Here is a 23375-nt window from a genome sequence, read left to right on the forward strand (position 1 = left end):
GCTGTTCCAATATTCACGTCTTCGACTCCCTTCTCTGTTGGCTGCAATGTTGGTTTTCGGGCTACGTCATCGTGATCAAAGAGTTCTTCTAAAGGTATCAAGCCTTTCCGAATCACATTATCCTTGAGCTGCAACACTTCCATTTGATTGATCTGCACATCATCTTTAGCATCATCATGGTGTACATCAATTGAGGTATCTTTGAATTTACCTTTGTTTTGCAGAAAATCATTAATCTCCTCATCATCTTGGAAAACTTGCCAATATCTCTGATTGTTCGGGACAGTTGGACGATGCTTCACATAGATTTCAAATTTATTGCTTGAGTTCATAGGAATCTTCAAATTACTTGCTGCCTTAGCAAGTGCATCAGCAATACTATTTTGAATACGGGGCACACACGTCAAGGTGTAATCTGAAAACAACTTCAAGATGTCTAGAACAGCATTTTGGTATGCCCGCATCCGAGGATGCTTTGCTTGATATTCGCCTTTAACTTGCTTAATCACCAATTCAGAGTCGCCATATACAACAATCCTCTTAGCATTCAACTTTCTTAGGATCTTTAGGCCAGCAATCAAAGCTTCATACTCAGCTTCATTGTTTGAGCAATCAAAAGCAAGTTTGTAAGAACATCTCGCACATTACTCGGCACTTTGTTTGGAGCGGAAAAAGGACTGCGTACCCAAATTCCAATTCTAGCACCATCATTTCCCACTGCGCCATCGAAATCCATGGTCCACAGGCCATCTTCCTCTTCTTCTAAGTGTTGAAACTCTTTTTCCTCTATTTTTTCTGCTTGTTGTCCATCATCTTTTTCTGATTGCTGAATGGTGTTTCCAAGTTCTGGTCCTTCTCTCTTCAAAACTTCTCTAAAATTATCTGCTATTTCTAGAATATCATCTGCTACAACTAACTGACTATCAATATCATTGAAACTATCTGAATATAAAACAAAAGACTCTAGATATGTATGTACATAATTAATCGGATGATTAATTGGTTTCTCCTTGCTTGTAATCATGTATTTCATTTTCTGTTCACGATACAATTTTCTCATTTGGCCAAACACTGGAATCGTTGCATAGGAGAAATCAAGCTGCATAGTTCCTTTGATCTTTGCTCCCCAAGACCTTGAAAGAAGCATACCGAATCGGGGAGGAATGTCTGCCACAACAACATCCATCAAAATATTCTTAGTCGGAATCTGATCCAAACTGACCACCAAGTCTTTAATAAGCCCAATACATCTCACCCTGCTGGAATCGAACGAATAGAGATCATGGTACTTCCTTGTGATGTCCAAACCCAACTTCTCCATGATAGCTTTTGGCATAAGATTGTGGGAGGCGCCAGAATCAAACATAGCATTATGCAACACAAACTCATGCACTCTCAAACTGATATAAAAAGGAGGCACATCACTGTCCGGAGACTCACCATTCAATGCTGGTCCAAAAATCAGTTCAGGTTTATCATCTTCCACACTCACCATATCAGACATTGGATCAAAATTCAGAATTTTGGAAACCTGACCTCTATAACTGTTGTTCCTCATCAGCTCTGTCAAAGGAATAGATACCTTCAATTTAGAAATTTCATTTTCTAAACTAAAAGTGGAAGTATTCTCTACCTCTTTGGCTGGAACCTCTTTCTTCTCAGCTTTATCTTTCGGTACAATGGGTTGATTGACTCGTTCATTTGCTAATGGAGATTTGTTAGGCATATGATCAACAACTTCTTTGCCTTTATTTGGTGCAACCCGTGGCTCATTCTTAGATGTTGGGCCTTCCTTTCTCTTTTGGATGGGATTGATGGGGACATTTTTGTTTCTTAATGAATACTGACGTTGTTGGGTGGAAAAAGCATGCATATACCCTCTTTGATACTCATATGACTCCTCTTCAAGAGCTGTGTCATTCGACAAGATAAAATCTGCATCATGTTGTACAGCTGAACTTTCTGCATACTCATCATCTTCAGTGATAAATGTGGGCATATCATCAGGAGTAAAGAAGTGATTTTCTTCTCCTATTACATGGTCTTCATCATCAGATTCGAGGCCAACAAAATTCTGCTGAAGAGGTGTCTTTACTTACTGCTGTTGTGATGTTGTTTCTTGTGCTCGTTGCTCACGCTGTTTGATCCTGAATTGTGGTTGTTGCTGGCCACGGAAATTGGGATTCCGAATCTACGGTTCAGGATTATCAAGTGTCAACCTTTCAATCATCTTTTCTACCTTGCAGAGCACCTAATCTGAGGTAGAAGCTTCTTCTTTTATTGAGAATTTCTTCTCAGCTTTCATTCTAGCTCTCTTGTCATTCAAATTTGCCTCAACACTAACAGAATTTTTCTGCATTTCTTCTAAGGTAGCTAGATCTCTCTCCCTTAACTGATAAGCCATGTCCAGATCAAAACCATTCGGGAACTTAAGCAAAGCTGATCTTCTAGTTGGCTTTAAATCATCTGGAATTGCATTATAAACCGCATTGAATCTAATACAATAGTCTTGAACGGACTCACCGGCATTTCACTTGATCTTGGTATATTCAGAAGTGATTTGCAGCGGATCTTTCTTTACTTCCCAGCGTTCCAAAAACTGTCTTTTAAGCTCTTCTAATGTAGGAATACTTCTGGCTGGCAAAGCTCTGAACCATTTTCTTACCTCGCCACCGAAAGTTTGCACGAGTAACCTCATGGTCACATTTTCTTCATCAATCTCATGGAGATCAAAGAAATTTGTCATTTTGTCGACATGTTGCTGAGCTGTGATACCCTGAGGCGTGCCATCAAACAAAGGAATTTTTCTTTGATAATCTGCGGGCATGTCATTCAAAACTTGAGGCAGTGCAAGAGGTGCAAACCGAGTAGCCATTGCTCTTGGTGGATTTGGTCCGGGGGATGTTGGAGGAGAGGGTGCAACTGATGTGTGAGGCGTATGAGGCGGTGTATGCGGAGGTGAAGCAATTTTGGATGTAGAAGGAGTAGAGGGAGGTGAATTTACAACAGAATTTTGATCAGTAATGTTAGGCTGCGAAGGAAGGGTGGGAATGAAATACGTTGGAACCCTTGAGCTAGATGGGGTTGAGACAGCTCCAAGAGTTGCAGATGCAACTTCTAGGAAATCAATGATATTTGCAGCCTCAATGTCAGTTTGGAGTTGTCTTAGAATGAAATTCTCAATGGACTTATTGGATTTTTCAATATTTAGAGCAGCAAGAAAATCCGGATTTGGGACGATAGACTCAAGAGCGTTTTCAGACTTGGTTTTAAATAATGACAATTCAAACTTTTCATCAAAATCAAGCTCTTCAAGATACTTAAAAATTGTCGGGCATGAACGAGATCTAAACACGGGAGTGATAGAGCTCTCTTGGCGAACAATTCTTGAAATCAGATTAGGATTCTCGTAGAAAGGGGGAGGATTTGGATCTGGATTAGCTCTTGTATATCTCTTTGAAGCCAGCGTGTTATTTTCAAGAAATCAAAGGAACAAAAACAACTTGATCAGCCTGTCAAATTCTAAACCTATCATCCAAAGCTTAGAATTCTCAGATGTACTGGGGTGATTTACAAGTCAAGTGTCACGATTACAAGCTAGACCGGAGATTGACTGAAGCAACGTTTATCTACTTGCACTAATGCAAAGCAAAAGCGTTTCGAAGGCTACCTGGCATAACTTCAGGCTCCGTCTGTAGCTTAGAAAACCAATGACATCAACAAGCAAACCATTTTCTCCCCAGTATGGTCGCCACTATGTTAGAGCCTAGATTTGTCTCAGGCTGAAAAGACAAGGTTCTAGGTCCACATCAAACCATGCTCAGCCTCGTAGCTAGCCCTACGAGGACAGGAGAGGATTCTCTCCGGGCCAATCTCGGCAAAAGGTAATCAATGAGGCTTGAGATGACTAAATTTTCAACTGATCTTAGGCTAGGTATTAAGTGAAAAGGATTTGATTTGAGTTTTTTAGGGTTTTGTTGAAAAGATGGGAAAGGCAAATTTGGGCTCGGGGATGAGGCACAGTTTCTGCAGAGGTCTGATTGGGGCAAGGAAGGCGATCGTTTTGATGCTTTAAAGTGAGTGAGATGGATAGATTAGACTGGTGAGAAGATAAGGAGAGCAAGAGAGTCTCAAGAAATCCCCTTAAACAAATGAAAACATGAAAAATCTAAACAAATGCAAAGGCAGAGCATAACAGTTATGGATTCTACCTTAATCACTGATTTGTTCAAATTTAGAAGAAGAAGCTTGAAAATGATACACATAACACTAGATAAACTTACAATTACTCAGAGAAGCACACCATCAAAACATAAAGCCACATGGATCCCAAACAGTGCTGCAAAACCCTAGTCTTTCCTTAGCCAAAAATGCAGAAGTGAATGTACAATAGAGTGCCAAACTTTTCCCAAGAGTCCAACCTTGAAAATGACTTAGAAATTACATAATATAGACAAGCCAACCTATTCCCTTGCCTCTAGGGGTCGAGCTCATCATTCTAGGAGCTGTTTCAACCAATTATAAACAAAGCACTAAAATCTAGGCAGTGAAAACAACTTGCCTCTATAAGGTAGGAAACTGATTCATTCATTAAATTTTCACCTTTTAGAGAATGAATCTTCTAGAACAAGTAACTAAGTGCCAAAATTACATCAGGTTTACTCAATTACATCAAGATAAGTAAAAAATTACGTCACAAAGCAAAACTAGTCAAACTGGCCGAATTTCTGAGATGGAAGGTGAAAAATTGGTCAAAAAACCTCTGTGTGCCGCGCCAATTTCTGGATGCATCGCGCCACTTTGGAGTTGATTTTGAGGTACTTCATGAAGTCCAAATTGAGCCCAAGTGTGCTTTTTGGAAATCCCTTCCTGTCTACTTTCCAACCCAAGTGGAATTTCTGAATTTGGTGCCCATTTGCCCCTCCAAAACTTCAATCTCCCAAGACTGCTTCCAGTGTGTCAAAATAGGGGCAGAGAGGTCATTTTTAGGGTGTTTTTGACCTCCTAAGGACTCAAAACTTGCCCAAACTTCTTGGCCATGCACCAAAAGTCATAATTTTTCATGAAAAATCCAAAAATATAAACTTTTTGCATCTGGAGCCTCCTATGGTAAGCGCATGCCACGTGGCGCGACGCACAGGGAGATAAAAAATGCCCCAAATTTCTTAAAATTTGGGTTGGAGCTTCCTTATCAAGTGTTATGCTGGGCTAAAGAGGCTTCGGTCAATATCTGAAGACGATCGAGCTCCCTTTGCCTCTTTTGCTTCCTTATGGCCTTCCTCAATTTCGCCTTCAAATTCCTGATTTGGGCCTTGCACACTTTGTTTCGCGCCATGTAGTGGAAAGCCATGTGTCTCAGCAATGCATGGTCTTTGTCGGCCTTATCCAATAGCCTCTCTAAGTGCATGTTAACTCTCTCGAGATTGGCCTCCCGATCCTCATTAATCTCTTGCTCCAATGACGTGAGCTCAACTCTTCTCCTTTGTGCAGCTTGGCGATGCTCACGAATGTTTTGTAGCTCCATGATTTCTTGTTGATCTTCAAGCTGTTTGTTTCTCTGCTCCAAGTATTTCATGGTCCACTTAGCCCTCTCCAAGTCAAGGGATAAGGCTTCGATCTCTGTTTGCTGCTCTTGGATGATCTCTCTAAGTTTGGCGCTTTGTGGACCTGTATCTGTATCTGTATCATGAAGGAGAATGAAGTCGGTCTCTCGTTCACCTGAAGGCCCCTCATCCTGCATTGTCCCCTTGCCTTTGTCTGGTACTTGTGGTGCTAATGGAGAAAGCGAGGCCCCTTCCACCCCGGGTGGGGATAACACTCGCTTTGCCGCTGCAAACAAACGTCTGGTGCCTTTTTGATATGTGATGAAAACCGACACGCTAGCAGTCTCATGGCGCTCATACTGATGAGAAGGTTCACCTTCATGCTTAACCTCTGATAATCCCCGTGAAGCTCTGAAGAAGTCACGAGAGATGAAATCATCCCAAGTGATGCCCTGCAATCCAAGCTCATAAACCACCAAAATCTTAATAAGAGCAAAATGATATACACTGTTAAGTTGTTACTGAGGGGTTTTACGTTGTATAAAGGTGATCATCCTCTCTATGTTCTGGCAAATGAAATACGGAATGTTCATCATCCGTACCCTGGTGAAATGCATGAGCAACCTGATGTGATATGAATAAAGACGAGAGAACCGTCCCTCACAGCTGAAATATTTCATAATCAATCTCATTAGTGGAGCATATTAATCTTTCAGATATCGGAATGGGAACACTCTCTTGAGCTACCTCAAGAAACTGGTTTTAATGTATGGCTCATAATGCTGCCGGTCAATCTTCTGTTTCTTATGCCATGGTTCACCAATGTTCGGCATATCGGTTGCTAATGAGACAGATTCTGGTGTAAGTGTGAAGGTGACACCAGCCAAGATAGCTTGATCTTCGTGCAAGTGCAGCACAAAAAGACGAGCCAACTGATGATGAAATTGGACACTAGCCACCTTTTGACAAAACTCATAGCATGACTGATGCTGAAAACACTGCATAGCAAGAGGGCAGGCCTGCAATTCTGTAAGGGTGGTCGGTTCTTCCCTAACATGTCTGCCACTTTTATGAGGCCTCCGGGGTGCCTGTTCTTCCAAGGGAGAGTCACTTTGGGTTTCTACCTCATAGTCCGATGAATGCTCAGATGCCATGACTGCTAGACAAAATACCTTGAAGACAAGATGCTGTTGTATATAACTGTACTTGGACTGCTCTTTTTGATGTAAAAAATTGTTGTGTTGTGATTCTGCCACCAAGGGGAAAAACAAATGTAACCAGGGAATGTTAGGAAGGGGAAAATAGTAGGGGATTAGGGAATATTGAAATAAATTTAATTAGGGAGAGGAGGGGGATTTTATATATGGGAATAAGGTTTAGGGTTTGGGATTAGTTGTATAGGGTTGAGGAGATTTTTATAAGGGCTAGGGTTTTGGGTTTTTGGGATTTAAATGTAATGTAGGATTGATCAGCTTAGTTGGGGGGGGGGGGTAGGAAATGAGGAAACAAGGGAAAAAATGGGGAAAAAGGAGAATCCTTGGTGACAAATCAAAGATTAAAGAACCTAGAGCAAACGTCCTTTGAAGGCACTTTAGAGGGAGGGTTTGGATTTTTGTTTTGACTGCTACCACCCATAAACCACCAACACTTATCACAAAATTTGAAGCAATGTCAAAATAGCAGCCCTACCTAACAAATTCACGCAAGGAGTGAGCAATTTGGTGAAGTTTCATGCAATATCGGGCTTTGGACTATATGCGCCACGCCAAGAGCCTAGTGCACCGCGCTCTCTCTGTGCGTCGCGCCCGTTCAAATTAACACTGGGCAGAAACTCCCAGTGCGCTGCGCCACCTGTTATGTGTGCCGTGCTGGCTAGCTGCAAGCTCTTTCACCCCAAAACACGCATTGCTCACCCAAATTTGCCTTGAAATGCTTTTCTCCAACCTTGGCATGCAAGAATGACTTTCATCTTCATGGAAAAACCTTTATAAAGACATCAATTTGATTTTTGGTTCTCCAAAACCCATTTTGTAATGTTTTGAATTTGGAACTTTTTGACAATTAATAGAACTCTGACTTTCTTGTTCCCTCCTTGATTTTTGGTTGAAATGATGAATTTTTGGCAATTTTTTGCAGGGATAGCTGACATGGGATGTGGCAAAGGAGACCAGGGCTGCGCCTGAAGAATTCAAGAATTGAAAATTTTGGAAAATTATTACAAAAAACAAAATGTCGACTTGTCTTCAAAACAGAGTTTTGAAGAAAAGTCATAATCCATCCATACGACGATAAAAATCTTTGAAATAACAACTTATCAAGAACCTCCCTCTGGCCTGCTGGCTTTATTAGACCTTGTCGAAGACCAAATTGACTAACCCTAGAACTAATGACTAAAATGAACTGCAACAAGACTGCAAATGACTTAAGATTTGATTTTGATGGATAGACCTAAACCCGCAGTGCAAAGCATGAGGGGAATGAATGACAAAAGCCCTTCCGTCAGATTTGTGGCATGCTCCTAAAGAAATGCAATTGATCGAGAGATATGGGACACCTAAACATGAAATGCAAAAAGAGTTTTGATCTCTGATGGAGGGATGACCAGACCGACTCTAACAGAAGTTGTCTGTGCTATGCTCCAAGATCAAAGACTTCTGAAGTTTCTATGGGCCAAAGATACAAATACTACCATATATGTACAAAACCGATGCCCTCATCGAGCATTGGGTTCGAAGGCACCCGAAGAGATTTTCACTGGTAAGAAACTTGATGTATCTCATTTTAGAATTTTTGGAAGCCCTGTATATTTTCATGTGCCGAAGGAGAAAAGGAATAAATTGGGTGCATCTGGAAAGAAAGGAATCTTTGTGGGCTATAGCGAAAATACTAAGGGCTATAGAATCTATGTGGCTGGTCAAAGGGAAGTCGAGATTAGTCATGATGTCACCTTTGACGAAGATATGGCTCTTAGGAAAGTAGACAATCTTCCTACTCTAAGGGGATCTAAAGAAGCTGACACCAGGGAACCAAAGGAAAAGGAAGATGAGATGATGCCCGATGTGGAAGAACCTATGGATCCTATTGATCCTCCTCCGTAAGAGCCTTCCTCTTCTAGGAAGAGACCTTCATCTCTTAGGGGAACACTTGATGATGTCGAAGGACACATTGCACCCAGAGGAACCTTCCGTGAAAGTAAGAAGTCGAACAGGTATCAGGGATACCTGACCATCATGAGCACGATCATCCAAAATGAGCCTTCGTCATTCACAGATGTTGTCAAGCATCAAGTATGGAAGGATGTTATGACCGAGGAATATGAGTCCATCATGTAAAACGATGTTTGGGATGTGGTCCCCAGACCCTAGGACAAAGCAGTTGTCACTTCGAAATGGATTTACAAGATAAATCATGCAGTTGATGGAAGTACGGAAAAGTATAAGGCTCGTTTTGTCGCTCGTGGCTTCTCTCATAAGGAAGGTATAGACTATGATGAGATATTTGCACCTGTTGCCCGATATACCACCATCCACTCGATCATAGCCATTGTTGCTTCGCAAGGATGGAACCTACATCAGATGGATGTCAAGACTGTGTTCTTACATGGTTCGATCAAAGAGGAGGTCTATGTGGAGCAACCTGAAGGATTTGAGATTCATGATCGAGAATATCATATGTGCAGGTTGAAGAGATTCATGATCGAGAATATCATGTGTGCAGGTTGAAGAAGGCCCTTTATGGGCTAAAGCAAGCATCCTGAGCGTGGTATGAGAGGATCGATAACTACTTGATGAAGTTGGGATTCACTAGGAGTGAAGTCGACCCTAGCCTTTACTTTAAGGTTGAAGATGACAAACCTCTCATACTGGTGCTATATGCTGACGACCTCTTTCTATCAGGTGCAGACCCTTTCATTCTCAAATGTAAGAGGGAGTTGGCTTCTAAATTTGAGATGAAAGACCTAGGACTAATGCACTATTTCCTAGGACTGGAAGTCTGGTAGAAACTAGGGGAAATTTTCCTCTATCTCAAGGAAAATGCATGGTGAAAATATTGGAGAGATTTGGTATGGTGGACTGCAAGCCCGTGACTACCCCAATGGAGCTTGACTTCAAGAAGTTAAGCGGTAGTGTTGTTGGACCTGTTTTACGAAATGCTACCGAGTATCGTCAACTTGCCAGAGCTTTGATGTCCTTGGTGAACTCCCGTCCAGATATATGCTTTGCAATCAACATGTTGAGTCAACATATGGTTGAGCCTCACCACACACATTGGATTGGTGCCAAGAATTTGTTGAGATATCTTCGTGACACGATCACTCATGGGTCGAGATGCACTGCCGGAGATGTGAGACTACTTGGATATACTGATGCTGACTGGGCAGGCAGTGTGGTGGATCGAAAGAGCACTTCAGGGTGTTGTTTCTCTTTGGGATCTGCCTCGATATCCTGGATGAGTACGAAGCAGAAGTCGATGGCTTTGAGCACTGTCGAGGCAGAATACATTGCTTCTAGTATGGCCTCCTGTGAGGTAGTCTGGTTGCGAAAGCTCTTTAGTGAGCTGTTTGGATTTACATTGGATACCACCGTGATCTTGTGTGACAACCAGAGCAGGATTTGTTTATCAGAGAATCCCATATTCCATGATCGCTCCAAGCATATCGACATCACGTACCACTATATTCAAGATATGGTGCAGCGGGGAGCAATAAGGCTCCAACATATCGGTACAGATGAACACGTCGCCGACATTTTGACAAAGTCCCTAGGAAAGGTAAAATTCTTGACTTTCCAAGAATGACTTGGTGTCATTCAGAGACCCTCTTATGAGGGTCGAGTATGATGTATTGAGCTCTGGGAGCTCCAAGGGGCGCAAGGTACTTCTTGGAGTGACATGCGACCACTTGGCAATTCACCATCCCCTGGTGGTGCATTATGTATAGGGGAAAGGTTCAACCTTCCCCTATGACACCTCGTGGCGACTGTGGCATAAGATGATTAGTTCTCCGTGGCGACTGTGGAATAGGATGATTAGTTCTCCTGTGGGCCAAGATGATTAGTTCTTCGTGGTGACTGTGGAACAGGATGGTTTGTTCTCCTGTGGGCCAGGATGATTAGTTCTTCATGGCGTCTATTGGACAGGATGATTCGTTCTCCTGTGGATAGGATGATTAGTTCTCATGTCGAGGCATCCTACCCATGCAATCTGGGACTCATGGGAAGTACCTCTCATCTGATCAATGAGTAGGGAAATGGGGTTAGGGACCATAGTAGTACTATCGATGGATGCATCGTTGTATCTACCGTACTCCTTATGCTAGGATGACCTCCATTGATCTAGGATCAATGATACTAATTTGGGATCAGTAAGAGTGGTATGACACACTCTGAGACTGACTTCAGGTCAGTGGAGGATGGTATGATACATCCTCGATCATTTCTTCTTCTTCATAGTTCGAGCATATTAGAGCAGGGGTCAAGCTGTGCAAGGCAGTGCATTTGATGGATGGGATAGTAGCGACGGTTAGACGGATTGTAGATGGAGTTCTCCCTAGTTGAGAGGGAGTGTTAAAATTGGAAACTAGGGCCAAACTCCATGTGGTTCACCTTATTTATGGCTGCTGATAATTTTCCTAGATTCCTCTCGTCGAGAGGTGTAGGATTGATCTAAAGATCATCCGATTCCGACGAGTATTTATGGAGATATGAATTTATTTCTAATTACTTGACAAATTAAGGAATTTAGACTTCTGTGATCCATAACATTGTTTAGATAATCTTCGGCAAAATCACATAATCAATCATTTGTCGACGCGTTTCGAACCAACCAGTGTGGTTCATCGTCACGACAAGTTGTCCTGACGATGAACCACACTGGTTGGTTCGAAACGCGTCGACAAATGATTGATTATGTGATTTTACTTGACAAATTGTCAAGGTTGGCCAGCAGCTAAGTGCGTGGCACACATGCCCAACATTTCATATAAATAGAAGAGAGGTTGAGTCATTTGGAACTCATCTCATCACTCATCTTCTCTCTCTCCTACGCATTAAAGGAGCCTCTCTCTCTCTCACATGTGTGGTTGAAAAAGAAGACGCAGTAGGGAAAGGTAGACGCAAGAAGAAGGACACAAAGGCTGCAGGTCATCTCTTTGACTAGCGTTGACTTAGCGTTGACCATTTAGGAGTGCGGTTTTTGTGTGGCTGCCTCTCCTAGGCAGGCCGCAGATTTTGGCACGCAAACCAAGGTGATTTGACCTCTGGTTTGACCATAGTTGACTACCCTAGTTTGGGTCAGCAAGTTGACTTCAGTCAACTACAGTTTCACTGTGTTTTTGGGGCTGTTCAAGGGCTGTTTTTAAAGGTTGTTCGAGGGCTAGTTGACCAGAAATTGACCAAACATATTGGAGGTCAATTGAACTCGTTTGACCAAGTTTGACTTTGCTGATCTAGGGTTTACTGCCGCTGATATAAAATTACAAAATTCTGATTTTGTACTATTTCTCTTTGCTGAACTATTGAAGATAAAATAAGATTTGATCAAAGGGTTTCCCTGCATTGGGGTTTGTCCCTGGCTAGCCGCCACATCTTATGTCTCTTGTCTTGGCTTGTTTTCTATTAATCGTTTAATGTTCTATCTGTACTTTACTTAATGTATATGTGATTTCTAATATGTGGCTAATAAGAAGAAAAATAAGTAAACTGCTCTAAGCATAGAACATACCATAATTTAACAAAAGGTAATGATTATGGACGGTTGGAGGGTTGGACATGTGGTGAGGAACACCTTAGGAGAGTGTGTTTGCATAATTAGGGTGGTAGGCCTAAGATATACAGTGCACATGAGGCACAGACTATTGGGGATGTGGGGCCGAGTATTGCTTTTATTTATGTGATTGTGGATAATAAACAGGCAGAGAACCAGACATATATCATTGAGATGGATGGTAAGCTTTGTGATCAAGTTATTTCTATTTTGATTGACCCTGGATCTGATTATAACTATGTTAGTCCTGACTTGGTGGATAAGTGTGGTTTGAGCAAGGAATTGCATGTAGAATATTGGTTAGTGTAGTTGGCTACAGGTACAAAAAGTGAGTTCACCATTGGGTAAGAGCTTGTGTATTTGATTTGAATGGTATGCCTACTATAACACATTTGAATGTATTACCATTGGGATCATACAGTATGTTTTGGACATGGATTGGTTGTACCTTCATATAACCAAGGTGGATTGTTATGACAAAGTTATTAAGTGTCTAGATGACAATGGGGAACCAAGAGTCTTACAGTTAAAGAAGAAAGCCACATTAGTTATGATGGTAACAACTATGCAGGCCAAGCGTAGTTGCAGAAAAGGGTGTGTGTTATTTGCAGTACACATTTCTAGTGACAAATGTAAGGAAGTTGAGGATGCAAATGTGTTGAGAAGGTACCCAATTCTACAACAGTTCTAGGATATATTTCTTGAGGACATTTCAGAGTTTCCACCTCACAAGGAGGTAGACTTTTCTATTGAGTTGGTGCCAAAGACAACTCCAGCATCAAAAGCACCTTACAAGATGAGCACAACTAAGTTGGTAGAGTTGAAGCTGTAGTTGAAGGAAATATTGGACAAGGGATATATTAGGCCAAGCGTATCACCTTGGGGCACACCAATATTGTTTGTGAAGAAAAAAGATGGTACTATCAGATTATGCATTGATTACAGGAAGTTGAACAAAGTGGCCATCAAGAACAAGTACCCATTACTGAGGATTGATGATTTGTTTGATCAATTGAACAATGTTCTTTAAGATTGACTTGAGGTCATGATACCATCAAGTATGCATAAAAGAAGAGGACATCTACAAGACCGCATTCTGGACAAGGTATGAGCATTATGAGTTTGTTGTAGTTCCTTTTGGTTTGAGTAATGCTCCAACTACATTTATGTGTTTGATGAACAATGTGTTGTGTCCTTATTTGGACAAGTTTGTTATTGTGTTCATTGATGACATATTAATATATTCTAAAAATAAGAGCACATCGAGCATTTGACAACAGCGTTGAGATTGTTGAGAGAGCTTCAGTTGTATGTTAAGCTCAGCAAATGGAGTTTCTTCCAGACTGAGGTACATTACTTGGGACATGTTGTCTCCAAGGAGGGCATTGATCCAGAAAAAATAAGGGCCATCATGGAGTGGGCAACTCCTAGAAATGTAGATGTGGTGAGATCTTTCATGGGGTTGGCAGGTTATTACGGGAGGTTCATCAGGAACTTCTCACATATTTTTTATCCTATTACATCATTGCAGACGAAAGGTAAGAAGTTTGAATGGACAGAAGAGTGTGAGGCCAGTTCTGAGCAGCTTAAGCAGTGGTTAACACATGCTCTAGTGTTAAAAATTGCATATTCAGACAAGGAGTTTGTAGTATGCATAGATACTTGCAAGAGAGGACTTGGTGGGGTCCTTATGCAAGATGGACAAGTGGTATGCTACGAGTCATGAAAACTAAACAAGCATGAGAAAGACTACCTGGTGTGTAATCTTGAGTTAGCACCGATCATACATGCATTGGAAATGTGTAGGCATTACCTTCTTGGCAGGAAGTTTGTACTAATGAGCGATCAATGGGTTGAGGTATTTGTTTGACCAATCAAATCTAAATGCCTGACAGGCTAGATGGTTGGCCACGATCAATGAGTTCGACTTAGAGATTAGGTACATCAAAGGAAAGGAGAACATGGTGGCAGATGCTCTTAGCGGGCAAATACAGGTAAATCACTTAGTAGCTATGAGCTCCTATGGAACTTACAGGATAGGATCCTGTAGGCAGGACAACAGGATGTCAGGTACATGGAGATTATGCACAGGTTGCAGCAAAGTACACGTACATGTGGTGGTACAAGTACAGGTACATGTGGTAGTAGGGGTATAGGTACAGATGGTAGTGAAGGTACAAGAACAGGTAGTGATACAGATACAGGTGCACCAGATGGGGACTATTGCCTTACAGCAGATGGATTGGTTAGTTTCAGAGACGGGATTTATGTGCAAGGCAATAGTGAGCTCAAGAAGGTAATCTTGAGGGAGTTTCATGTGAAACCATATTCAGGTCACCTAGGCTATCAGAAGACATTGAACACAGTAAAGAAAATTTATTATTGGATGAATTTGAAGAAGGATGTAGTAGAGTTTGTGGCTAGGTGTTTCGATTGTTAGGGTGTGAAGGAAAAGTGTAAGTATCGAAGTGGACTGTTACATCCGATTGCGATTCCATAATGGAAATGGGAGGTCATTTCCATCTTTATCACAGGCTTGTCGAGAACAGTGAGACAACATGATTCCATCACGATTGTTGTGGACAGGTTGACAAAGGTTGAACACTTCATTCCAGTGAAGTCTACCTTCTCAACTAGTAATGTAGCACATGTATTCATTATAGATGTGGTCAGGTTGCATGTAGTTCCAAAGAAGATTTTGTCAGACAGGAATGCAAAGTTCGCTTCTAAGTTTACAAGTTTGGGCACAAAGTTGGCCTTCAGTACAACTTATCATCCGCCGACATATGGATAGATAGAGAAGTCAACCAAATATTGGAGGACATGTTGAGGATGTACGTAATGCATCAACAACGAAAGTGGGAAGAGTATCTCCCACTGATAGAGTTCGCTTACAACAATGAGTATCAAGAATATTTAAAGATGAGTCTGTTTGAGGCATTGTATGGGCGGAGTTGCAATAGTCCCATCAGTTGGAGCAATCCAGTTAACAGGGTGTTGATTGGACCAGACATGTTGGCAGACATAGAACATGAGATGCAGGGTATAAAGGAGAATCTAAAGGCAACACAAGATAGCCAAAAGAGCTATTCAAATCGGGACAGGTTGTTCAAGGAGTTCCAGGTTGAGGAATAGGTGTAATTGCACATCAAAACAAAGAAGAGATCCTTGCGAATCGGATCATGTACCAAGCTGGCACCACGGTTTTGTGGACGCTTCAGTATTATTAAGAGGATTGGGCGAATAGCCTATCAAATTGCACTGCCTTTGACAGTGAAAGTCTGTGATGTTTTCCATGTGTCATTATTTAAGAAGTGCGTTAAAGACGTTGATCATGTGATGCACTAGTTTGTATTACAGGTAGAGCCAAATGGATAATTCCAGCGGAAACCTCAGTGTACATTGCAGAAAAAAGGTGCTTATGCTCTGGAACCAAGCAATCGAGCAAGTTAAAGTGCAGTGGTAGCACTTTGGGCCCGACGAAGCTAAATGGGAGATGGCGGATCAGATGTGGGCTATGTATCCTTCATTGTTTGCCAGTTGAGACAAAGCAATTTTGGGCTATGTCTTGGTATAATATGTTTTGGTACATGTTTTGGGGTGATGTTTTGATATATGTACATATGTATATGGATGTAAATACTGCCATGAGCTATGTTATAAAGCTCCAATAAGCGGTAAGAGTGTCATGTCATTATATTTGTCATGTTGTTATGTTGTCATGTTGGTTTGCTTTCAACAGGGTGATCATTCTAAATACTGCACATTGAGCTATGTTATAAAGCTCCATGAACAATGTGTTTTCTTTCCAACAGTTTTGCTGAATTATATGTGTGATTGAACACCGAGGACGGTGCCCCCAAAGGGGGAGGGTTCTGTAACAACCCTGGTGAAAACTCCATGTAATAAAAGTTAAAAATACTAAATGTTGGGAAAAACATCTTGGGGGGTGTTCATTTGGTTTATTATGGCCAAGGAAATTGGCAAAGGCAATGGCTAAGAGCACAATTATTTATGAAAATAATGGAAATTAGGAGAAAAGGAAGGGGAAAAGTCACGTACATGTTGCATGTGAGGAGGAAATTGAAGGAAAATAATGGAAAATGAAGAAAATAGAGGCCTAATTGATAAAAAGGCTTATGAGGATCAGTTGGTACCTTTTGACATTTTAGTTTTGGAGCTCTCTAATTATTCTTTCTTTCTCTCTCTTTCTCACTCTTGGACACTTAGAGTTTTCTTGTAGCACTTTGGCATTGGAGAAAGAAAGACAAAGAAGGAACGAGGAAGGAAAAAGCAAGCAAGAAAGAGCAGGATCCTACGACAAGATTTTTTGCAAGTATTAATTTGCATGTGTGGCTTCCTTGCTATATTTGGCATGCATGGTATTGCATGTAGTTCTTTTATGTCATGGCATGGGTTTTTGCAGGTGTGACAGTGTTTTCAGCCTATCCTTGCCAAGTACAGTGAATATGGTTTTGTGGAGCAATATATGACTCATTTGGTATCAAAGGGTTTCTCTCAAGTAGAGGGTGTGGATTATGAGGATACCTTCTCTCTAATGGCCAAGATGGCCGCTACTAGGTTGTCGTTGGCAAATGCTTATGATTAGGATGTGAAGCAAATGTATGTGAAGATATTTTCTTCATTGTGGCCTCAAAGAATAAATCTTGACAAGCAACCAAAAGGATTTGTGGTATAAGGGAGAGAAGACATGTGCCTCTTGATGGATGAGATCATTGTATGGCTTGAAGCAATATCCAAGACAATGGTACCAATGGTTTGAGAAATATATTGAGGGGCAAGGGTTCACAAGATGTGAAGTGGATCTTTAATTCTATTTCTTGTGACAATCAGAGTGCAATTGCTTTGGCAAAAGAAAAGAAAAAAAACCCTGAGTTCCATCCATGGGCATAGCATATTAAGGTGAAATTCCACTACTTTAGGTGAGGTAACTAATAGTTTAACTAAGGTAATGGATGTGAAGAAATTTGGTTGGTGTAAAGCCAAGGTGGGGACTAAACCTTGGTCAATACCTAGTGGATATTGCTAATTACATCATCTATTTAACTAACATTTTTCTATTTTTCTAGATTGTGTTTGTGTTTAGGGACAATATTGTTTCAATCTTTTGAACATCCTTCATATAAAAAAAACCAAACAAACAAACAAAGTGATCAATAATTTGCTTTGAAAAAGAAACTTCACAAATTCCTTGTTTGTTCACTACATAGTTTCTCCAAAAAAAAATAAAAATAAAAAAATTGACAACATGAATTCTAACTGTGAAAATCTGCACATTCAAATACATTACAGAGTTAAAAACAAAATTGATGTTTCACTTTCTTACCATATATTTAAACAATTGACAACTAACTTTATCCAGTTTCATATATTCTCCTTATCATTCTTAATTTACTCCTACCAAATAAAATCTCTCTATATTATAATTGTATGCTGAAAAAATTTTTACTCAAAAATTCTTTTAAAAACTCAAAATAATTTGCCAAACTTTTTTCTCAAAAATTCCCTTAAAAACTCAATAGGGTTTCTCAAACTATTTTCTCAAAGATTCCTTTAAAAAGCTCAAAATGGTTTGTAAAATTTTTTAGTAAAAGATTTCTTGAGCTCAAAATGCCCTCTCCATCTATCTAAGTAAGTCACTTTCCATCAAAAAGATTTTGGTAAAGTGCTTCAAAATGGTGTTAACAAAAATTTTCTTCCAAAATTCCTTTAAAAACTTAAAATGGTATTTGCAAACTTTTTCTTCAAACGTTACTTCAAAAACTCGAAAAACCTCTTCATCTTAAGTCACTTTCCCATCAAAAGGATTTTTGGAAAACTGCTGGGTCGAAGTAACATAGGATTCCAGGTAAGCACTGAAACACATTTACATAGAATCTAACAAGTGCTTCGCAAATAATGATCAGTGTATTTAATGGGCCATGCGAGCGTCCAATAAGCCCAGCGCATGGAATTTGAACATTGAATATCATCTGTCAAATTCAGACTAGAATTGTTCAAATTTTATTTATTTTGATGGAGAAGAATGTCATCGGACCAAATTCAGACAAAACGTGCTACAGTTGGTCAAATTTTATAAATTTTCATGGAGAATAACGTCATCAGTCCAACTAGCGGTGTTACCGCTACACTTAGCCTCCACCCAAGAAATCCGATTCTTAGGTTCAAATATTGGTCATCTGATATTCACATCCTCTGTATTATAGAAGGGAGTTCATGTTTTACGTTGAACATTATATTTCAACAAGAAAAGACTCTGTAAACTTGGGAACAACTCTATTCCAGTGTCCATATGGCTTGCAGAGCGAGTAGTTTTGGATTCCAATTGAAGGGTCAAGCAAACAACGTACAAGACTAAAATTGCAAGAATTATACAGAATACACTCATGCATTAAGGCATCTCAACATTACTAAAATTGCAAGATCTTCCTGTATGCATTTTTTAAAGAATAATAAAATTGCTAAGTGTTATTCACACATCGAAGCCTCCTGTCTCCCAGTTCGGAGGACAGTGAAGGAAAAACATCGCTCAATGAATTTGAAAAGAATAAAATACAAGAAAGGGCTTTACATATTATCAGAATGCCCGGTAACCCACTAGAAGCACTCTTCAACAACACGAGGGATTAAACATCCACCTAGTGCAAGCTAATGCCTACCTCAATGGTTTAATAACACTTCTGTTTCAATACAGTGCCTCGTAAACACTATCATGGGGATGAGCATTTTGAACAACTCAGATCTGTTGGAGAACTTCATGTAGAACAATCAGTACGTTATTCAATGCAGCGATGCCTTGTAAATACCGTCAGGATCAGCAGTTTGAACAATCCAGAGATGAAGCAACAATCACTACATTCTTCAATGTCCTGTCTTGTAAACGCCATCAGGATCAGCGTTTTGAAAAATCCAGGGATGTTGAAGAACTTTAAGTAGGGGCAATCTTTGTGAAGAGTCTTTCACCAAAAGCTGCAGGAGAGAGTATAATAATTAGTAAGATATCAAAAACCCATGATCAGTAAGATATCATAAGATATTTACAAATGCATTTACATAAATCCAGAGGCAATGTACACTAACTTGACGAATAAGGTCTTTGGCTGCATCAGAGACAAAAGGCCTGGGAGGAAATTTCAAATCAACTTTGACAATCCTGCACAAAAAATTTACCTATTACATCCATTTCAGGATTCAAAATAAGCAAACTAAGAACCCAATTTAAAATCCTGCAGACCTTCAATACGAAGGAAATTTTCATAAGGCTTAAAACAGGAAAACAAACAAGGAAAAAAGGCACGTATAATGCTCTCGCAAACCTTTTGTAAGTGTCTGAATGCTCCTTAGCTTCAAAAGGAGGAAACCCATAAAGAAACTCATAACACAAAACTCCCAAGCTCCAAATGTCTACCCCAGCATCATGCTCCTTGTTCTCCACTGGAATAGACACATCGCAGAAAGAGGCAAACTTAAGCTTCATTATGTATAGTGTATAAATTAAAAGACGGACGCTATGTAAGATTATGAAATGAAAATCATGGATTTTGAACATACCCATTTCAGGAGGCAAGTAATCCAAGGTTCCACACATGGTTCGCCTTCTATCAAAAGTGTGCACAGACCATCCAAAATCTGCAATTTTGAGTTCACCCTGACGAGTAATTTGCAGAATCAGACATCATCACTTACATATTCGATATGGATATTAAATTCATTGTATACTAGACAAATACCTGTATGCCAACCAACAAGTTCTCTGGCTTGATGTCCCGGTGTATCACATGTTTTTCATGACAATAGATCAGGGCTCGTGCCAATGATGCAATGTACTGCATAATAAAATAGAGTTACTAGATTAAATAGTAGAATACTAGATCAAATAGTAGAATAATTACCAAATAGAAACAAAGAAAATAAGATGCCACAAACTACAGCACTTACAGTGGCCGCCCGCTTTTCGTTGAAGCATTTACAGCGTTGAAGCTCTTTGTACAGCTCACCTTTTGCAGCGTATTCAAGAATCAGATAGACACGACTCTGAACAGAAATAAAAATCACAAAAATGAATACAAATTAGCAAAAAAATTTCATCACATGAATCACATCCCGCAGATTCGTGTATGTGACAGAGGCCGAACCTGATCATAAAAATAACCAAACAATCGGAGTATATTGGGATGCCGAAGATGACTCTGGATTTCAATTTCTCTTCGCAACTGGTGCTCTACCTGAGATTGCTGGAGTTGGTTCTTGAAGAGAACTTTCAAAGCCACAACATACTTACTCTGTTTACACAAAATACAGGGGAGGTTAGGCAAGATCAAAGACATGAACGAAATTTTTGGACCAAACTTTAAATTCTACATTTCTTATTTTCTGTCAGGGTATTTCTGTTTGTTTGTGTGTGTGTTGATGGTCGATTGGTGATGGGATTAACCTGCCCTATTTGGAAGATTTCCTACAAATTTTATTTTCTATCAGGGTATTTCTGTTTGTTTGTGTGTGTGTTGATGGTAGATTAGTGATGGGATTAACCTGCCCTATTTGGAAGATTTCCTACAAAGCCCACCCATTTTCGAAGGATACACCTGGTTGGGAATCTTGCCATCTAACGATGAGGTTAACAGCATCAGGGTTTACACGCATTGATTTTTGATTTTGTGACGGTGAGACTTGCGGTTCTAATGCAAGCGCTGCACTTGATTGGCATCCCCTTGGCCCGGAATACATAAGGGGCCTGACAAGACAAGGGATAATCCCAGATTGACTGCAGAAATTCTCCAAATCGACTCCAAACATTTTATGGTGTTTGATGGATTCAACCCTACAACATCCTGCTAATGATAAAAGACCAGTAGTAAAAGCTCTCTACATGCTCTGACAGAAAAAAGGCCCTTTCGATCCCATAGCACATATTGATCAGGACTCCAGGGTTTTTTCAGTTGGGCTGCATCCCATCATTAACTGAGACTAATTAAATATCCTATTGAATTTCACAGGTGCGGACGCATTTTAAGCCCTCGCTTGCCTACATAGGGGTGCCTGACAGGACAAGGAATAATCCCAGATTAACTACAGAAATTCTCCAAACCAACTCCAAACATCTTATGGTGTTTAGTGGATGCGACCCTAGAGCATCCTGCTAAATTGCTAATGGTAAAAGACCAGTAGTAAAACCTATCTACATGCTCTGACGGAGAAAAGGCCCTTTCGATCCCACAGCACATCTTAAAACCACCTTGGATCAGGAGTCCAGGGTGTCTTCTGTTGGGCTGCATCCAATCCCATCCTCCATATCCTATTGAATTTCACAGATGCAGACGCGTTTAAAGCCCTGGCTTGCCTACAATACTTGAAATTTTGTAAACCTGGGTAACGCAATCACGATTCGTACATGAATCCACCAGGCTTACAACTCAAAGTTGCCTCTATGTTGTAATCCTAATGCATAATAACAAAAACTGAAAAGACCAGGGGAGATCTGAAGTTATTCCTTTAGCCCATTACACCATTCACCTAAAACCTATGAAAAAAACTCTTTCCAAACCCTCACCATTGTCATATTTGACTCCTTAAACGAATGGGAAAGAATGACATTGCTTACCAGGACTGAAAGAAAAGGAAAAGGATATGAACAAAAACTAACCTTCTTCTCTCTGGCAAGATATACATTGCCAAATTTCCCGCGGCCCAGAGGTTTTCCAATGTCGAAATCGTTGAGAGTCCAGCGTCTTTCATCCTTCTTAGCATCCTCCTCGTTCTTCTGAGGAACCTGAGCCTGCAATGCGATCCACAATCAAAATAAAAACCCAATCCATAATAAACCATTGCTATATTCATTCATTCTTCAAAGAAATCAATCCCTACCATTGTTCCATCAGGGTTGGCATTGGCATTGACGTCTGGAGCCATCACCATTCTTGAATACCTACCAATGTGAATGAATGGGTTGGTTGGAAGGCAATCTGAGATCAGCCCAGATGAGGGATAAATAGAACAATCAAATGAGAATAGAAAAAACAGGGAAGGGAGGCTAACCAGAGGGCTGACTGTTGATCCAGGCTAACGGTCGAATTCTCTGATTCTAAACCCACAAAAATTCAATCCAACTAAAACTCCATCGTCCCAGGAATCTGGTTGCCGATTTATTCAACTTGCCAAATACAAACGTTTAAACATTTTAAAAAGACGTTCCTCTTTAGCTATGGTGGAACCCATCTCCCAACGGTTAAAAAACCCACCACTATGACTCGCTAAAAAGAAGGGGAATCTGTGGGATGGCAGCTCCAAGATTCCTTGTCTATGCTTCTGACAATGGTCAAAGCATCTTCATGTGGGTAGCCATCCGTCTTTTAAATAACCTATGAAGATTAATTTCCACCATTAAAATATATTTTAATGTTTGCTTAATCATTCTTACCAATGAAATGCACAGTTTCGTATAAAGGTCATTGTTATAAGGTATTTATATTGGAGTAATATTTACTTATAAAATCAATTAAAGTTTATTAATTGAACTTTTGGAGACTTTGAGAGTGACTGACTTCATTAACGCGAAAGTTTCTATATTTTTTAATAAAATTGTATTCAAATTTTATAAGGATATTATTTAAGTGATAAATTCAAAAAAATGTTGTATATACTATGTTAACGGTTAAGAGATTTTTAATTAAAAATGATTAACAATAAAAGAGTGTATTCGTTTTTAGTACGTAAAAAAAAATCACGTTCAATTTTAATAAAACTAAGTGAGAGGAAAGGTTTTAAAATTATAATAAAACTAAGGGAGCGGAAGGTTATAAAATTATAATAAATTACTAGATACAATATTATTTACTCGTAAATTGTGGGAATTTATTATTAATAATGTTTGTAAAAGGTTAAAATTGATTTATAAGATTAGATAAAATAATATATTAAAGAAAAGGTAATGAGTTGTATATATATATTTAACAAAATAAAAGAAGAAAGAAATTAGTTTAATGTTTAAGAAGTTAAAGATAGTATATGGGACAAATTGTTTATCTATCTAGCTCTCGTATTCGACCCTTT

The 23375-nt window shown here is 39.9% G+C and overlaps 1 protein-coding gene across 2 annotated transcripts; it reads right to left on the bottom strand.

Moving 5' to 3' along the window:
* Positions 1–18760: 18760 nt before the first annotated feature.
* LOC149257643 (serine/threonine-protein kinase Aurora-2-like) lies at positions 18761–22510 on the bottom strand. Of its 2 annotated transcripts, XM_089369980.1 has the most exons (10): positions 22362–22510; positions 22191–22251; positions 21970–22101; positions 20462–20608; positions 20265–20360; positions 20057–20152; positions 19878–19974; positions 19643–19760; positions 19407–19479; positions 18761–19295 (listed from the first exon to the last, which is right to left on the bottom strand). In XM_089369980.1, the coding sequence occupies exons 2-10, from the start codon at positions 22239–22241 to the stop codon at positions 19188–19190; spliced, it is 918 nt and encodes a 305-aa protein (XP_089226106.1). In that variant the 5' UTR covers positions 22242–22251; positions 22362–22510; the 3' UTR covers positions 18761–19187. The 2 variants fall into 2 exon arrangements, with proteins under 2 accessions (XP_089226106.1, XP_089226102.1); XM_089369976.1 differs by having other exon boundaries at positions 22191–22504.
* Positions 22511–23375: the final 865 nt, after the last annotated feature.

The sequence above is a fragment of the Pinus tabuliformis genome, chromosome 6 (genome assembly GCF_031772625.1).
Source record: "Pinus tabuliformis cultivar Carrire ecotype Pingquan chromosome 6, CPIR1, whole genome shotgun sequence".
Lineage (NCBI taxonomy): Eukaryota > Viridiplantae > Streptophyta > Pinopsida > Pinales > Pinaceae > Pinus > Pinus tabuliformis.

What these genes read in the sequence shown, in the direction of transcription:
- LOC149257643 (XM_089369980.1), bottom strand. Translation starts at nt 22,241, where the DNA reads ATGGTGATGGCTCCAGACGTCAATGCCAATGCCAACCCTGATGGAACA. An exon ending in ACTTGTTGGTTGGCATACAG is followed by an intron (nt 19,975 to 20,056) that starts GTATTTGTCTAG and finishes ATTACTCGTCAG; the next exon opens with GGTGAACTCAAAATTGCAGA. An exon ending in TTACTTGCCTCCTGAAATGG is followed by an intron (nt 19,761 to 19,877) that starts GTATGTTCAAAA and finishes TGTCTATTCCAG; the next exon opens with TGGAGAACAAGGAGCATGAT.